Genomic DNA, 16923 nt, shown 5'->3' on the forward strand with positions numbered 1-16923 from the left:
AGAACTGGGCTGACTTCTCAGTTGGCTACAGGCTCTACGGTAGGGACAGGCTGCACCTCAATGGGGAGGGTGCAGCTGTGTTGGGGGAGAAAATGGCTAGAAGGTTGGAGGAGTGTTTAAACTAGGGAATGGGAGGAGGGCATTCATTTTATAGGAGCGGAAGATAGTGCAGATAGAGACCTGGGCACCAATAAGGAAGTTGGGTGTGGCGGTGGCATGGGGGTGGGATTAGAACAGTTAATAATTTAAGAAACAACAATAGTACAGAGAGATACATAAATTGTATGTACACTAATGCCAGAAGCCTTGCCAACAAAATGGACGAATTAGAATTAATGGTGTTGGAGCATAGTTATGACATGGTGGGGATATCTGAAACGTGGCTGGATGAGGGCCATGACTGGGCTAACTTGCAGGGCTATAGTCTGTTCAGAAATGACCAAACGGGTAAGCGAGGGGGAGGGGTGTGTCTATATATAATATCATCCTTAAAACCCATCCTGCGTGATCTAATGAATCTAATGAAAATGTAGAGTCCCTGTGGGTGGAGATAAGGGGAGGGGGAAAAAATAATAAATTACTGATAGGGGTTTGTTATGAGTCTCCAAAAATAATGGAAGCAACTGAGAATATCCTCATAAAGCAAATAGATGAAGCTGCGACTCAAGGAGAAGTCATTATTTTGGGGGACTTCAACTACCCGGAAATAGATTGGGGAACAGAAACCTGCAGTTCCAGCAAAGGTAATCGGTTTTTGACAACAATGAGAGACAACTACCTTTCACAACTGGTTCAGGACCCAACAAGAAGGGGGCACTGCTAGACCTAATATTAACCAACAGGCCAGACCGCATAGCAAATATAAGGGTTGGGGTCATTTATCCTTTAATAAGATGTGTAGTAGAGGGGTTACAAGGACATTAAACTTCAGTAGGGCAAATTTCCAACGGATGAGAGAGGATCGTGGTGCAATTAACTGGGACGATATCCTGAGACATAAAAATACACAAAGAAAATGGGAGACGTTTATTAGCATCCTGGATAGGACCTGTGCACAGTATATACCTTATGGGAATAAACCTACTAGAAATAGGAGGAAACCAATATGGTTAAATAGAGCTGTAAGGGGCGCAATAAGTGACAAAAAGAAAGCATTTAGAGAATTAAAGGAAGTAGGTAGTGATGAGGCATTAAAAAGTACAGAAAATTAAATAAATTCTGTAAAAAGTAAATCAAGGCAGCAAAGATTGAGACAGAGAGACTCATTGCCAGAGAGAGAAAAATAATCCCAAAATATTCTTTAACTACATAAATAGTAAAAAACTAAAAAATGATAGTGTTGGCCCCCTTTTATTCATCAATATTTACAGAAGAAAATCCCATGGCAGACAAAATGATCAGGGATAACAAAAATTCCCCATTAAGTGTCACCTGCTTAACCCAGCAGGAAGCACGTCGGCGTCTAAAAATCACTAAAATTGACAAATCTCTGGGCCCGGATGTGATACACCCCCGAGTACTGCAGGAATTAAGTACAGTCATTGATAGACCATTATTTTTAATCTTTAAAGACTCCATAATAACAGGGTCTGTACTCTAACACAAACTCTAACCCTAACCCTAGCCCTAACCCTAGGGATCCTAACCCTAACCCTAGGGATCCTAACCCTAACCCTTAGGGTTAGGATCCCTTAGGGTTAGGGATGGGGGGTGGCTTTTCAGTGTGTATTCTTGTGTTTTTCTATAAAAACGCATGCAAACGCATGTGTTTAAAAACGCATGCGTTTACATAGACATCAATACGTTTTTTTGCGGCAAAAAAACGCCGCTAAAATTACTACATGTTGCATTTCTGCAACACAACGCATGCAGAGAAAAAACGCATGCGTTGTCAAAACGCATGCGTTTTTAATGTTAAGTATAGGGAAAAAAAGCATGCTTTTTTGCGCAAAAACGCAAAAAAAAAACCGCAAATGTGAAACCAGCCTTACTTGTTTAAATGAATGTGTAAGGCCAGTGCTATACTGTAACACTTTTTTGTGCTACGGATAAGATTTTCACTATTTAGCTACAGATGTAGTCCAAGGCAATACAATGAGTTGTATGCAATTGGATGGACTGCAGCTGCCAAGTAATGATTAAAATTAATCAGCAGACCTCCAAAAAGTTAGGACTAATGAAGAGAAACGATTGGAAAAGGTAAAAAGCTCAGCATATAATACAATCAGAACTCATGCATTAGTGCCAGCACACTGCTTTCAAAGTTTGACGGGAATTTGTCATTGGATCAACCCTCCTAAGCTGTTTATGTGGGCACAGCGTCGAACTGGAGAACCTTGGGCCCACCAGAGAAAATCTTTCTTGGGGCCCTCTATGTAGCTACATAGAAATACATTCCAGACCATCAATTGTGCGGTAAAACACGCTAATATCAGGGCATAATATAAGGTAGTACATGTCTTAATTATGTGGCAGGGATGGGGTAGCCCCCTCATAGAACATAAAGTAGCCCCCCATAGAATATAATGCAGATCCCTCATATAATATAATGTAGCCTCCCTCATGGAATATAATGCAGCCCCCCTCATAGGGTATAATACAGCACCAAATAAAATATAATGCAACCCCCTCATAAGGTATAATGCAGCCCCCCCATAGAATATAATGTAGCTCCCTCATATAGCATAATGCATCCCCTCCACAGAATGTAATGTAGCCCTTCAGAGTATAATGCAACCCCCATAGAATATACTGTAGCATAATGCAGCTCCCCTCATATAGTATGATGTAGCCACCTGAGAGAATAATGCTGCCCCCACATATAATATAATGCAGCCCCCCATAGAATATACTGTAGCCCCTCATAGGGCATAATGAAGCTTCCCTCATATAGTATGATGTAGCCCCCTCAGAGAATAATGCAGCCCTCACAGAATTATAATGTAGCCCCCTCATAGGGTATACTGCAGCCCCCCTGAAAGGGTATAATGCAGCCCCCTCCACCATCATCATTTTTCTCCCCCTCCAACATTGTACTCATTACCACCTTCATCATTGCCTCCTTCCCCACCACCATTGTCCTTTCCACCACTACCATCTTTGTCCTTTACACCACAACCATCATTGCCTTCTTCCCCAACATCATCATTGCCCTCACCACCATCATCATTGCCCCCACCACCATCATCATCATCATCGCCTCCAGCACCATCATCATTGCCCCAACCACATCATCATCATTGCCTCCAGCACCATCATCATTTCTTCCAGCACTATCATCATTGCCCCCCCACCATCATCATCATCGCCCCACCACCGTCATCATCATTGCCCCCACCACAGTCATCATCATTGCCCCCACCACAGTCATCATCATTGCCCCCACCACCATCATCATCATTGCCCCCACCATCATCATTGCCTCCCCCCCCACACACAGCCGCACACACGCAGGCTACTCGCGCATGCACACACACACACACACACACCTCTCCGCACGTTCCCAGCAGCCACAGCACATCCCGGCAACTTTCTGTCTGAAACAGCCGCGCTGAATGATGACGTCATCCAGTTGCGCTGATTCAGACAGGAAGTGCCAGGCAGAAAGGAGGATGGCGTGGATCCCTGCAGCTCCACTATGGTCCCAAGCTGCAGGGATCGCAATTAAGGATCGCCACCCTTTAGGTGCCCACTTCCGGGGCCCCCCATTCAGCAGCAGCAGCGGGCAGTGTTAGACTCTGAGGCTAAGGCTGCCCGCCATTAAAATGAAATGGTATTCACGCCTCTCCACGCCCATGGGGGCGTGGGGAAGCGTGAATATTCATTTCTCTTTAGCAGCGGGGACAGGCTCCTGTCCATCTGCTGCTCTCTGGCACCAGAAGGGCCCCCCTTGACTCAGGGGCCCCATAACAGCTGGGTGTGCCGCTATTAGTGACACTCCACTGGCTGGGGGGCCCCTGGAGCAGTGGGGGCCCTAGGCAGCTGCTGGCCAATATGCCAGCAGGTGTCAGTGCCTGGGCCCACCAGAGAATCCTCCGGTTCTCCGGTGAGCAAGTCCGACCCTGTGTGGGCATGTAGGTCATGGGACGCTGAATAAAATGATACATTGATATCTCCGATCCTATCTAAAACCACATTCTTTTTCTTGATATGTAAATGAGCTGTTAACATCTATGGGCCAGAAACAGATCTTCATGCAATTCTGCCTCCAAAGCTTATTTTAAATGAACAGGGGTTTTACCAGTGTGAGACATGCAATGACTGACAGTCTGTTCTACCGATCCAGAAATCTCACACTGGTAACGCCTCCTTTCATTAACCCCTTTCTGACATCCGGCATATGCCGATGTCAGACTCCACCTGTTTCATGCGGGTTCCAGAGCTGAGCCCGCACCTCTGACAGCAGCATTTAACTAGCACTCACCAGAAGAGCGTTGCAAATCCTGCCCATTGGTGACCCAGTCAAATGATCGCGGGTCACCGACGGGTTCGCATGACAACCAGAGGACTCCAGCAGATCTATATGGTTGTCATTGCCAGATTGCTATAAACACCACCCAGTGGTCGGCGCTCATAGCAAGTGAGCATTTCTACTACATAGATGCGATCTGCTCATTGCCTGTGTGTAGCAGAGATCAGAGTACTGCAGCTACTAATCTCCTATGGAGACTATAGAAGCATGCAAACCTTTTTTTTAAAGTTTTGAAAAATATAAAGAAAAATAAAAAAAATAAATGTTCAACTCACCCCCCCCTTTGCCCCATTCAAAATAAACAATTAAAAAAGTCAAATATACACATATTTGGTATTGCAGTGTTCAGAATTGCCCAGTCTATCAATATAGAAGAAAAAAATCGCTAAACAGCGTAACGAGAAAAAAATTCAAGAATTACTTGCTGATGCTACATTGCAATACAATGCAATAATGGGTGATCAAAAGAACGTATCTACAACAAAATGGTATTAGCAAAAACATCAGCTCGGGGGGCAAAAAATTATTTTACCGAAGTTTGGATTTTTTTTTTCACCACTTAAATAAAAAAGAACCTATGTGTTTGGTACCTCTGGGAGTTAAAAATATCTGGATGGAGATTCTCAAGGTCCGTCCCATAGATCATAACAGCTCATTTACATAAAAGAAAAATGTGGAATAAGACATCGGATTGCAGGTATCATTTTATTCAAATTTCTATTTGCACGGCCATATAAATGGCTTAGGAGGATTTATCCTATTGGCAGATTCCCTAGATCATTGGCCAAAAACAGAATAATCTAGCTGTATGACATATATCCTTTGCAGTTTTCCTCGCAGCCCCATAATATGGACACAGATACAGTATGTTGCCCTTTCTCACCAGTTGCTTAGGATAGGCCATCAATGTCATATTGGTCGGTGTCAGACACCTGGCTCCCCCGCCGATCAGCTGTTCTCGGTTCAAATCAATAAGAGGTGGATGAGCAGCTCTATAATTGAGCATTACCGGGCAGTGGTTGCCAACACCAAGAACAGCCGATCGGCAGGGCAGCCAAGTGTCAGACCCTGACCGATCAGACATTGGTGACCTGTCCTGAGGATAAGTCACCAATAATAATGGACAACCTCATTAATCTGGACCCACAACGCATCAAACACCACAAGGTTTGAGGGATTACCATTTTTTTAAATCAATATCAAGTCCCAAATTATTGGATTACTGAATATCATTGGGTTAATAAATGACAGTCCACATTATTCCGATGGCTGAACGACTGCCATGGATACTAGTAATGTGAGCAATCCAACGACACTCAGAAAACAAACTTCAGAACTCAGACAACAGCTCGGAGATTGTACAAATTACCAATTAAAACTGTTAAATCCTGAATAAAATCCAGTAAACTGCAAACATATTAGCTCTCATTAGCATGAGGAAAAAGGATTTCAGCACTGGAAATTAAACTCAATCTGATGTAAACACTTTGTTTTCCCACTTGATGCTATGCCAAAAAAGGATAGCTGTCGAAAACATCTTTGTGAGAAAAGGCAAAAACCCAGGCGTGCTAAACACTGGTGTGCACAGCTCAGAATGCTAAACAGAGGTTAAGTGCGCGGAGATCCAGTGATAAGGACTCCTTCACATTCTCCAGAGTAAGCCTGGAGGCCAATCCATCCAGCGCTCTACAGCTGGTAACGCTGGCAGGCAGAACTATATTAAAGAGGATCAAATCTGACAACCAATACATTTCTCCAAATATCACCGACACGTCCTCTCACACATCTTCTAATAAAATAATTCATCTAAAAAAATAACAACAACAAAAATCAAATGCAAGAATACAAAATCCTGGAAATAACAGATTCCGGCATCTCAGGAGAGGTCTGATCGTAGCAATAACTTACCGAGAGCAGCTTCCAGGTTATGGATCTGACAGGTTTCGGGATTCCAGACCAACTCAGCTTCCTCAGCTCATCTGTAAGAAAACACAATGCAGAGTAAGAATCCAGAAAAGGAGCCATCTAGAAAGCCCTTTCCAGGTGTATTTACCTAGAGAGTCTAAGGGTACCGTCACACAGTGGCATTTTGATCGCTACGACGGCAAGATTTGTGACGTTCCAGCGATATATCCGTGACGTTCCAGCGATATATCCGTGACGTTCCAGCGATCTCGCTGTGTCTGACACGCTCCTGCGATCAGGGACCCCGCTGAGAATCGTACGTCGTAGCAGATCGTTTGAAACTTTCTTTCGTCGTCTAGTGTCCCGCTGTGGCGGCATGATCGCATGGTGTAACAAAGGAGTGCACGATATTGTATACGATGTGCGCATAGTAACCAACGGCTTCTACATCGCACATACGTCATGAAATTATCACTCCAGCGTCGTACATTGCAAAGTGTGACAGCAGTCTACGACGCTGGAGCGATATTGTTACGATGCTGGAGCGTCATGGATCGTGCCGTCGTAGCGATCAAAATGCCACTGTGTGACGGTACCCTAAGGCTACGTTCACACTAGGTGCTTTTGTAGCTTTTTTTCAAGCATTTTTAATGCACATTTTCAGCTGTGTCTTACAGTACCAGCTAGGTCTATGAGATTTCAGAAATCTCATGCTCATACTTTGGTTTTTTTTGTCATCGGTATTTAGTGCTTTGCAAGTTTTTTTGCACAATGTTGCACGTCACTTCTTTCAGCGTTTTTTCAGCACTTTTCAACCATTGAAATGAATGGGTGGTGACTGTATAGTCTAAGTTTGCATAAAGCATTAGTGGATTACTTTCACGTCACACGTATGCTCCAAAAGAAATGATGCATGGTATCACATTTATTTTTCTGATATACCATGCCCCTATGTCAGACAAGGCACCGAAGTTGGGAAAAACAGAATACCAATGATACAAGGCATGAAAGACACTTGTATTCCTGTACAAGAATTCTCGCCCAATTAGCTGAATGATCCGCCCAACAAGTTGCAGAATACACTGGTCTGAAAAAAACAAAGGTTTATCAAATGACATCCCTCCCGCTTCTATGTTTCTACTAGCAACCATCCTGCGGCTTTGCCTTGTACATATAGCTGCTCTATCCGTTGAGGACACATTTATTTTGTCCCCCTGATCTCATCTCAGAGCCTTGCTTTACACACGTCATATAGCTTTATTGGTGCCAGTCCTTAGACTGCTAAGTCATCTGGGTAATTTCGCAATGCACCTCTGGGAAAGGAAGCTGGCGGACGCATCGGTGGACGTCGGAAGGTGAGAATAGCACTTTTTTTTTTATTTTTAACATATCTTTATATATAGGCAGCATCAATAGTAAAAAGTTGGTCTGGGATGGGGCGACACACTGGCGCTGACTCGAGGGGAGTAGGGAGGGGGCACTGACTGGAGGAGAGTAGGGAGGGGCCAATTCGCGGCCGGACTAAGACTGTCGCTGATTGCTCGCGGCCTGCTGGCCGCGACCAATCAGCAACGCTGGATTTCCGTTACAGACAAACAGATGGAAGAACCCCTTAGACAATTACATAAATACCGTATATACTCGAGTATAAGCCGAGATTTTCAGCCCATTTTTTTGGGCTGAAAGTCCCCCTCTCGGCTTATACTCGAGTCATATACCCGGGTGTCAGCAGGGGAGGGGGAGCGGGGGCTGTGTAGTTATACTTACCTGCTCCCAGCGCGGTCCCTGCAGTCCCTGGCTTCTCCGGCGCTGCAGATTCTTCCTGCACTGAGCGGTCACATGGCACCGCTCATTACAGAAATGAATAGGCAGCTCCGCCTCCATAGGGGAGGAGCCGCATATTCATTGCTGTAAATGATCGGTGCCATGTGACCGCTCAATTACAGGAAGAAGCTGCAGCACCGGAGAAGCCAGGGACTGCAGGGACCGCGCCGCAGCAGGTAAGGGGAGCGCAGCGCTATAATTACCTGCTCCTCGCTCCGGTGCGGCTCCGTCTGCAGCGTCCTCTAGCAGTGACGCTCAGGTTAGAGGGCGCTGTGACGTAGTCAGTGCGCGCCCTCTGCTGAGCGTCAGTGCTGGAGACGGAGCCGCAGAGGAGCAGGTAATTATTGAAAGCGCCGGCGTCCTGAGAAGAGAGGTGAGTATGTGATTTTTTTTTTTTTTTATGGCAGCACCAGCAGCATTCTAAGGAGCACCTATGGGGCCATAAAGGTGCAGAGCATATAAGGGGCACAGCATTATAAGGAGCACCTATGGGGCCATAAAGGTGCAGAGCATATATGGGGCACAGCATTATAAGGAGCACCTATGGGGCCATAAAGGTGCAGAGCATATAAGGGACACAGCATTATAAGGAGCACCTATGGGGCCATAAAGGTGCAGAGCATATATGGGGCACAGCATTATAAGGAGCACCTATGGGGCCATAAAGGTGCAGAGCATATATGGGGCACAGCATTATAAGGAGCACCTATGGGGCCATAAAGGTGCAGAGCATATATGGGGCACAGCATTATAAGGAGCACCTATGGGGCCATAAAGGTGCAGAGGATATATGGGGCACAGCATTATAAGGAGCACCTATGGGGCCATAAAGGTGCAGAGCATATATGGGGCACAGCATTATAAGGAGCACCTATGGGGCCATAAAGGTGCAGAGCATATAAGGGGCACAGCATTATAAGGAGCACCTATGGGGCCATAAAGGTGCAGAGCATATATGGGGCACAGCATTATAAGGAGCACCTATGGGGCCATAAAGGTGCAGAGCATATAAGGGGCACAGCATTATAAGGAGCACCTATGGGGCCATAAAGGTGCAGAGCATATAAGGGGCACAGCATTATAAGGAGCATCTATGGGGCCATAAAGGTGCAGAGCATATATGGGGCACAGCATTATAAGGAGCACCTATGGGGCCATAAAGGTGCAGAGCATATATGGGGCACAGCATTATAAGGAGCACCTATGGGGCCATAAAGGTGCAGAGCATATATATGGCACAACATTATAAGGAGCACCTATGGGGCCATAATCAAAGGTGCAGAGCATATATGGCACAGCATTATAAGGAGCACCTATGGGGCCATAATCAACGGTGCAGAGCATATATGGCACAGCATTATAAGGAGCATCTATGGGGCCATAATCAAAGGTGCAGAGCATATATGGCACAGCATTATAAGGAGCATCTATGGGGCCATAATCAAAGGTGCAGAGCATATATGGCACAGCATTATAAGGAGCATCTATGGGGCCATAATCAAAGGTGCAGAGCATATATGGCACAACATTATAAGGAGCATCTATGGGGCCATAATCAACGGTGCAGAGCATATATGGCACAGCATTATAAGGAGCATCTATGGGGCCATAATCAACGGTGCAGAGCATATATGGCACAGCATTATAAGGAGCATCTATGGGGCCATAATCAAAGGTGCAGAGCATATATGGCACAGCATTATAAGGAGCACCTATGGGGCCATAATCAACGGTGCAGAGCATATATGGCACAGCATTATAAGGAGCATCTATGGGGCCATAATCAAAGGTGCAGAGCATATATGGCACAGCATTATAAGGAGCATCTATGGGGCCATAATCAAAGGTGCAGAGCATATATGGCACAGCATTATAAGGAGCATCTATGGGGCCATAATCAAAGGTGCAGAGCATATATGGCACAACATTATAAGGAGCATCTATGGGGCCATAATCAACGGTGCAGAGCATATATGGCACAGCATTATAAGGAGCATCTATGGGGCCATAATCAACGGTGCAGAGCATATATGGCACAACATTATAAGGAGCATCTATGGGGCCATAATCAAAGGTGCAGAGCATATATGGCACAGCATTATAAGGAGCATCTATGGGGCCATAATCAACGGTGCAGAGCATATATGGCACAGCATTATAAGGAGCATCTATGGGGCCATAATCAAAGGTGCAGAGCATATATGGCACAGCATTATAAGGAGCATCTATGGGGCCATAATCAAAGGTGCAGAGCATATATGGCACAGCATTATAAGGAGCATCTATGGGGCCATAATCAAAGGTGCAGAGCATATATGGCACAGCATTATAAGGAGCATCTATGGGGCCATAATCAAAGGTGCAGAGCATATATGGCACAACATTATAAGGAGCATCTATGGGGCCATAATCAACGGTGCAGAGCATATATGGCACAGCATTATAAGGAGCATCTATGGGGCCATAATCAACGGTGCAGAGCATATATGGCACAGCATTATAAGGAGCATCTATGGGGCCATAATCAAAGGTGCAGAGCATATATGGCACAGCATTATAAGGAGCACCTATGGGGCCATAATCAACGGTGCAGAGCATATATGGCACAGCATTATAAGGAGCATCTATGGGGCCATAATCAAAGGTGCAGAGCATATATGGCACAGCATTATAAGGAGCATCTATGGGGCCATAATCAAAGGTGCAGAGCATATATGGCACAGCATTATAAGGAGCATCTATGGGGCCATAATCAAAGGTGCAGAGCATATATGGCACAACATTATAAGGAGCATCTATGGGGCCATAATCAACGGTGCAGAGCATATATGGCACAGCATTATAAGGAGCATCTATGGGGCCATAATCAACGGTGCAGAGCATATATGGCACAACATTATAAGGAGCATCTATGGGGCCATAATCAAAGGTGCAGAGCATATATGGCACAGCATTATAAGGAGCATCTATGGGGCCATAATCAACGGTGCAGAGCATATATGGCACAGCATTATAAGGAGCATCTATGGGGCCATAATCAAAGGTGCAGAGCATATATGGCACAGCATTATAAGGAGCATCTATGGGGCAATAATGAACGGTGCAGAGCATTCTATATAGCACAGTTGTATATGGAGCATCTATGGGGCAATAATGAACGGTATGGAGCATCTATTTTTATTTTTGAAATTTACCTGTAGCTGCTGCATTTTCTACCCTAGGCTTATACTCGAGTCAATAAGTTTTCCCAGTTTTTTGTGGCAAAATTAGGGGGGTCGGCTTATACTCGGGTCGGCTTATACTCGAGTATATACGGTAGATGTTTTTATTTAGACCATTTAGCCTTTTTTCACCTAACACTGTACCACACTTTATTTTTCCTTTGTCCAAACATAGTGGCACACAGACACTGTGCTGTATTCATCATTCACCTTTGACAAACAGCCTCTATATATTTGTAGATTGTAAGCTCTCACGAGCAGGGTCGTCTTATTTTGCTTTAATTATTGTATTGTTAACGTTGTTACTTATGACTTTTGTGTTTGAAACTGTTAAACTGTAAAGCGCTGCGGAATATGTTGGCGCTATATAAATAAAGATTATTATTATTATTATATATCTGTGCAAATACGAAAAAGCGGTCACTCAATGGTGATGGGAGCAGGAGGAGGAGTGAGGTGGGCTTCTCCTTATCAGTACAGCAGAGTCATGACTACTGCAATCTATTTCAGTTGATATTAACCATACGTCCACCACACTCTGCTATTATAATAGAAGTACCCCATGAGACACGGAGGGCCTTGTAATAATTACACTATGGGTAAGCATTAGACATTTCTCATATTAATCAATATTTACAACCTTGTCTTTAAGAATACTGGCATCCCAAAATATATATTTGAGTAGGCTAGGATTTCTGTGACTATATATGTAGATACTCTTCCCATTGTTTACCTTATGGAGTCTTAATTCACCATTTGCTACTATGTCGTCTTCGCTTTTCACTTGATCCTTTTGAATTCCTTTTGAAATAATTTTTTTAATAATCTTTGGTGTTCATTTGTAGGCAGGTATAATAGGTGTGAGGTGTAATGAGGTTATAGGGAGAAAGTATCAGGCCAAGTAAAGCTAGGATAAGCGCTGCTGTAACACTACAGATTGTGCTATATTTCACTGGCGGCAGACAAGTGCCAGGGCATTGTAACATTAATCATACATAATGCAAACAGTACAGAAGACAAGCTTCCCCCCTTAAATACCAATTTTACCTGCTGTTTATACCCCAAGCCTAAAGTGTTTATGACAATGTAATGCTCATTTTCCATGAATTGCTTTCATTTCCCAGCCACATTTTTAGAAAATACAAGGCTCCTCATACAACAGCCCAAAGATGCATCAAATTGCTTCAATTACAAGAAAAAATATTTGCAATCCCATCTCTATAAAGAGTTTAGAGAGCCAGTAAATATCCTGAAAGTTCTGGAAGATGGATGGAGATGTGAAATGACTGTGCTCAATATGCTCGAGATGCTGCTTAGTAGTAAACAGAAAAAAGACTCCTATCCTCTGCTAGATTCTAAATGGCTCTGCAGGAATTATTTATTTTTCCACCGCTGCGATATAGCGTGCCCATATTTTACAGGGCATTGTGTGAACCGCGCTTATTTATGTCGGAAGCTTCTCCTTCCCTAGCTGGAACTCTTATTACGTTCTCCTGCATGCTCATATAAAATACCTTTCTATGAACAGCAGAAAATATCTGCAATAATTGGCAGTGAACACATCAACCAACCGCAAGACTTTAGGGCCTTAACAAGAGAGAACATTATGTAGTAAAATAACCAATTACGCAGGCATTTTGTCTAGCGGAAAATGTTACACTAGGCCAATAACGCCCTTCTTCAGAGTCCTGTAAAGAAAGCACGGATCTAGCCAGAGCCTCATGGGCTTCGAACCGGGGAACACAGGTTCAAGATCACTCTAATGTTACAATAAACAAGTCCGTCAGTCCCTGCTCCCAAGCTGCAGGTACTAAATGACAATTTCCCAGGCGCAAGAATAAATTGTGCCAGAGCCGTTCATACTGCATTAACCACACTGAAAGTGCAAAATAGAAATGGCATTCAACCTTCAAAATACCATTAGAAAATGACTTTTGCAAGTAGCCTACCTATATATATAGAAAAAAGCTGTATACCATAGACCAATGGTGGCGAACCTTTTAGAGGCCGAGTGCCCAAACTGCAATCTAAAACCCATTTATTTAACCCCTTTACCCCCAAGGGTGGTTTGCACGTTAATGACCGGGCCAATTTTTACAATTCTGACCACTGTCCCTTTATGAGGTTATAACTCTGGAACGCTTCAACGGATCCCAGTGATTCTGACATTGTTTTCTCGTGACATATTGTACCTCATGACAATGGTAAAAATTCTTTGATAGTACCTGCATTTATTTGTGAAAAAAAAAACGGAAATTTGGCGAAAATTATGAAAATTTCGCAATTTTCCAACTTTGAATTTTTATGCAATTAAATCACAGAGATATGTCACACAAAATACTTAATAAGTAACATTTCCCACATGTCTACTTTACATCAGCACAATTTTGGAACCAAAATTTTTTTTTGTTAGGGAGTTCTAAGGGTTAAAAGTTGACCAGCAATTTCTCATTTTTACAACACCATTTTTTTTTTTAGGGACCACATCTCAGTTGAAGTCATTTTGAGGGGTCTATATGATAGAAAATACCCAAGTGTGACACCATTCTAAAAACTACACCCCTCAAGGTGCTCAAAACCACATTCAAGAAGTTTATTAACCCTTCTGGTGCTTCACAGGAATTTTTTGAATGTTTAAATAAAAATGAACATTTAACTTTTTTTTCACAAAAAATTTAATTCAGCTCCAATTTGTTTTATTTTACCAAGGGTAACAGGAGAAAATGGACCCCAAACATTGTTGTACAACTTGTCCTGAGTACGCCGATACCCCACATGTGGGGGTAAACCACTGTTTGGGCACATGGCAGAGCTCGGAAGCGAAGGAGCGCCATTTGACTTTTCAATGCAAAATTGACTGGAATTGAGATGGGACGACATGTTTCGTTTGGAGAGCCCCTGATGTGCCTAAACATTGAAACCCCCCACAAGTGACACCATTTTGGAAAGTAGACCCCCTAAGGAACTTATCTAGATGTGTGGAGAGCGCTTTGACCCACCAAGGGCTTCACAGAAGTTTATAATAGAGAGCTGTAAAAATAAAACAAAAATTTTTTCCCCAAAAAATTATTTTTTAGCCCCCAGTTTTGTATTTTCCCGAGGGTAACAGGAGAAATTGGGCCCAAAATTTGTTGTCCAATTTGTCCTGAGTGCGCCGATACCCCATATGTGGGGGGAACCACTGTTTGGGCGCATGGGAGGGCTCGGAAGGGAAGGAGCTCCATTTGGAATGCAGACTTAGATGGAATGGTTTGCAGGCGTCACATTGCGTTTGCAGAACCCCTAATGTACCTAAACAGTAGAAACCCCCCCACAAGTGACCCCATATTGGAAACTAGACCCCCCAGGGAACTTATCTAGATGTGTTGTGAGAACTTTGAACCCCCAAGTGTTTAACTACAGTTTATAACGCAGAGCCGTGAAAATAAAGTCTTTTTTTCCCCACAAAAATATTTTTTTAGCCCCCAGTTTTGTATTCTCCCAAGGGCAACAGGAGAAATAACCCTAACCCTAGCCCTAACCCTAGCGGGAAAATGGAAATAAATACATTTTTTTAATTTTTCCCTAACTAAGGGGGTGATGAAGGGGGGTTTGATTTACTTTTATAGTGGGTTTTTTAGCGGATTTTTGTGATTGGCAGCCGTCACACACTGAAAGATGCTTTTTATTGCAAAAAATATTTTTTGCGTTACCACATTTTGAGAGCTATAATTTTTCCATATTTTGGTCCACAGAGTCATGTGAGGTCTTGTTTTTGCGGGACGAGTTGCCGTTTTTATTGGTAACATTTTCGGGCACGTGACATTTTTTGATCGCTTTTTATTCCGATTTTTGTGAGGCAGAATGACCAAAAACCAGCTATTCATGAATTTCTTTTGGGGGAGGCGTTTATACCGTTCCGCGTTTGGTAAAATGGATTAATCAGTTTTATTCTTTGGGTCAGTACGATTACAGCGACACCTCATTTATATCTTTTTTTATGTTTTGGCGCTTTTATACGATAAAAACTATTTTACAGAAAAAATAATTATTTTTGCATCGCTTTATTCTCAGGACTATAACTTTTTTATTTTTTTGCTGATGATGCTGTATGGCGGCTCGTTTTCTGCGGGACAAGATGATGTTTTCAGCGGTACCATTGTTATTTATATCTGTCTTTTTGATCGCGTGTTATTCACTTTTTGTTCGGCGGTATGATAAAGCGTTGTTTTTTGCCTTGTTTTGTTTTTTTTTTTTCTTACGGTGTTTACTGAAGGGGTTAACTAGTGGGCCAGTTTTATAGGTCGGGCCGTTACGGACGTGGCGATACTAAATATGTGTACTTTTATTGCTTTGTTTTTTTTTATTTAGAAATGTATTTATGGGAATAATATTTTTTTTTTTCATTATTTAGGAATATTTTGTTCAATTTGTCCTGATTACGTTAATACCCCTTATGTGGGAGAAAACTACAGTTTGGTTGCATGGCAGAACTCGGAAGGGAAGAAGTGGCGTTTTGGAAAGCAGACTTTGATGGAATGGTCTGCAGGCTTCACGTTGCGTTTTCAAAGCCCCTGATGTATCTAAACAGTAGAAACCCCCCACAAGTGACCCCATATTCTAAACTAGACCGCCCAAGGAACATATTTTGATGTGTTGTGAGAACTTTGAACCCCCAAGTGTTTCACTACAGTTTATAATGCAGAGCCATGAAAATAAAATAAAAAAATTCCCACAAAAATGATTTTTTTAGCCCCCAGTATTGTATTTTCCCAAGGGTAACAGGAGAAATTGGACCCCAAAAGTTGTTGTCCAATTTGTCCTGAGTACGCGGATACCCCATATGTGAGCGTAAAACACTGTTTGGGCGCAAGACAGAGCTCAGAAGGGAAGGAGCATAGCTTTACTATTTCAACGCAGAATTGGATGGAATGGAGATCGGACGTCATGTTGCGTTTGCAGAGCCCCTGGTGTGCCTAAACAATTCTAACTCCAATCCAATACACCCCTAACCCGAACACACCCCTAACCCTAATCACACCCCTAACCCCAACACACCCCTAATCCCAACCCTAACATACCCCTAACCCTGACACACCCCTAACCCAACCATAAACGTAATCCAAACCCTAACTCTAGCCCCAACCCTAACCCTAATGGGAGAATGGAAATAAATACTTTTTTTTATTTTATTATTTTTCCCAAACTAAGGGGGTGATGAAGGGGGGTTTGATTTACTATCTATAGTGGAATTTTATAGCGGGTTTTTATGTTTGGCAGCTGTCACACACTAAAAGATGCTTTTCATTGCAAAAAACATTTTTTGCGTTACCACATTTTGAGAGCTATAATTTTTCCCTATTTTAGTCCACAGAGTCATGTGAGGTATTGTTTTTTGCGGGACGAGTTGATGTTTTTATTGGTAACATTTTCGGGCACGTGACTTTTTTTATCGCTTTTTATTCAGATTTTTGTTAGGCAGAATGACCAAAAACCAGTAATTTGTGAATTTCTTTTGGGGGA

General features: G+C 43.1%; 1 protein-coding gene across 1 annotated transcript in view; it reads right to left on the minus strand.

Moving 5' to 3' along the window:
- The window catches only part of TBC1D22A (TBC1 domain family member 22A), an 859623-nt gene that overhangs the window by 708783 nt on the left and 133917 nt on the right, over positions 1–16923 (minus strand). Inside the window, exon 5 of the mRNA XM_069764980.1 lies at positions 6380–6450. Coding sequence (XP_069621081.1) covers positions 6380–6450 — 71 coding nt within the window. The remainder of the gene's footprint in view (positions 1–6379; positions 6451–16923) is intronic.

Source organism: Ranitomeya imitator, chromosome 4 (genome assembly GCF_032444005.1).
Source record: "Ranitomeya imitator isolate aRanImi1 chromosome 4, aRanImi1.pri, whole genome shotgun sequence".
NCBI classification, from domain to species: domain Eukaryota; kingdom Metazoa; phylum Chordata; class Amphibia; order Anura; family Dendrobatidae; genus Ranitomeya; species Ranitomeya imitator.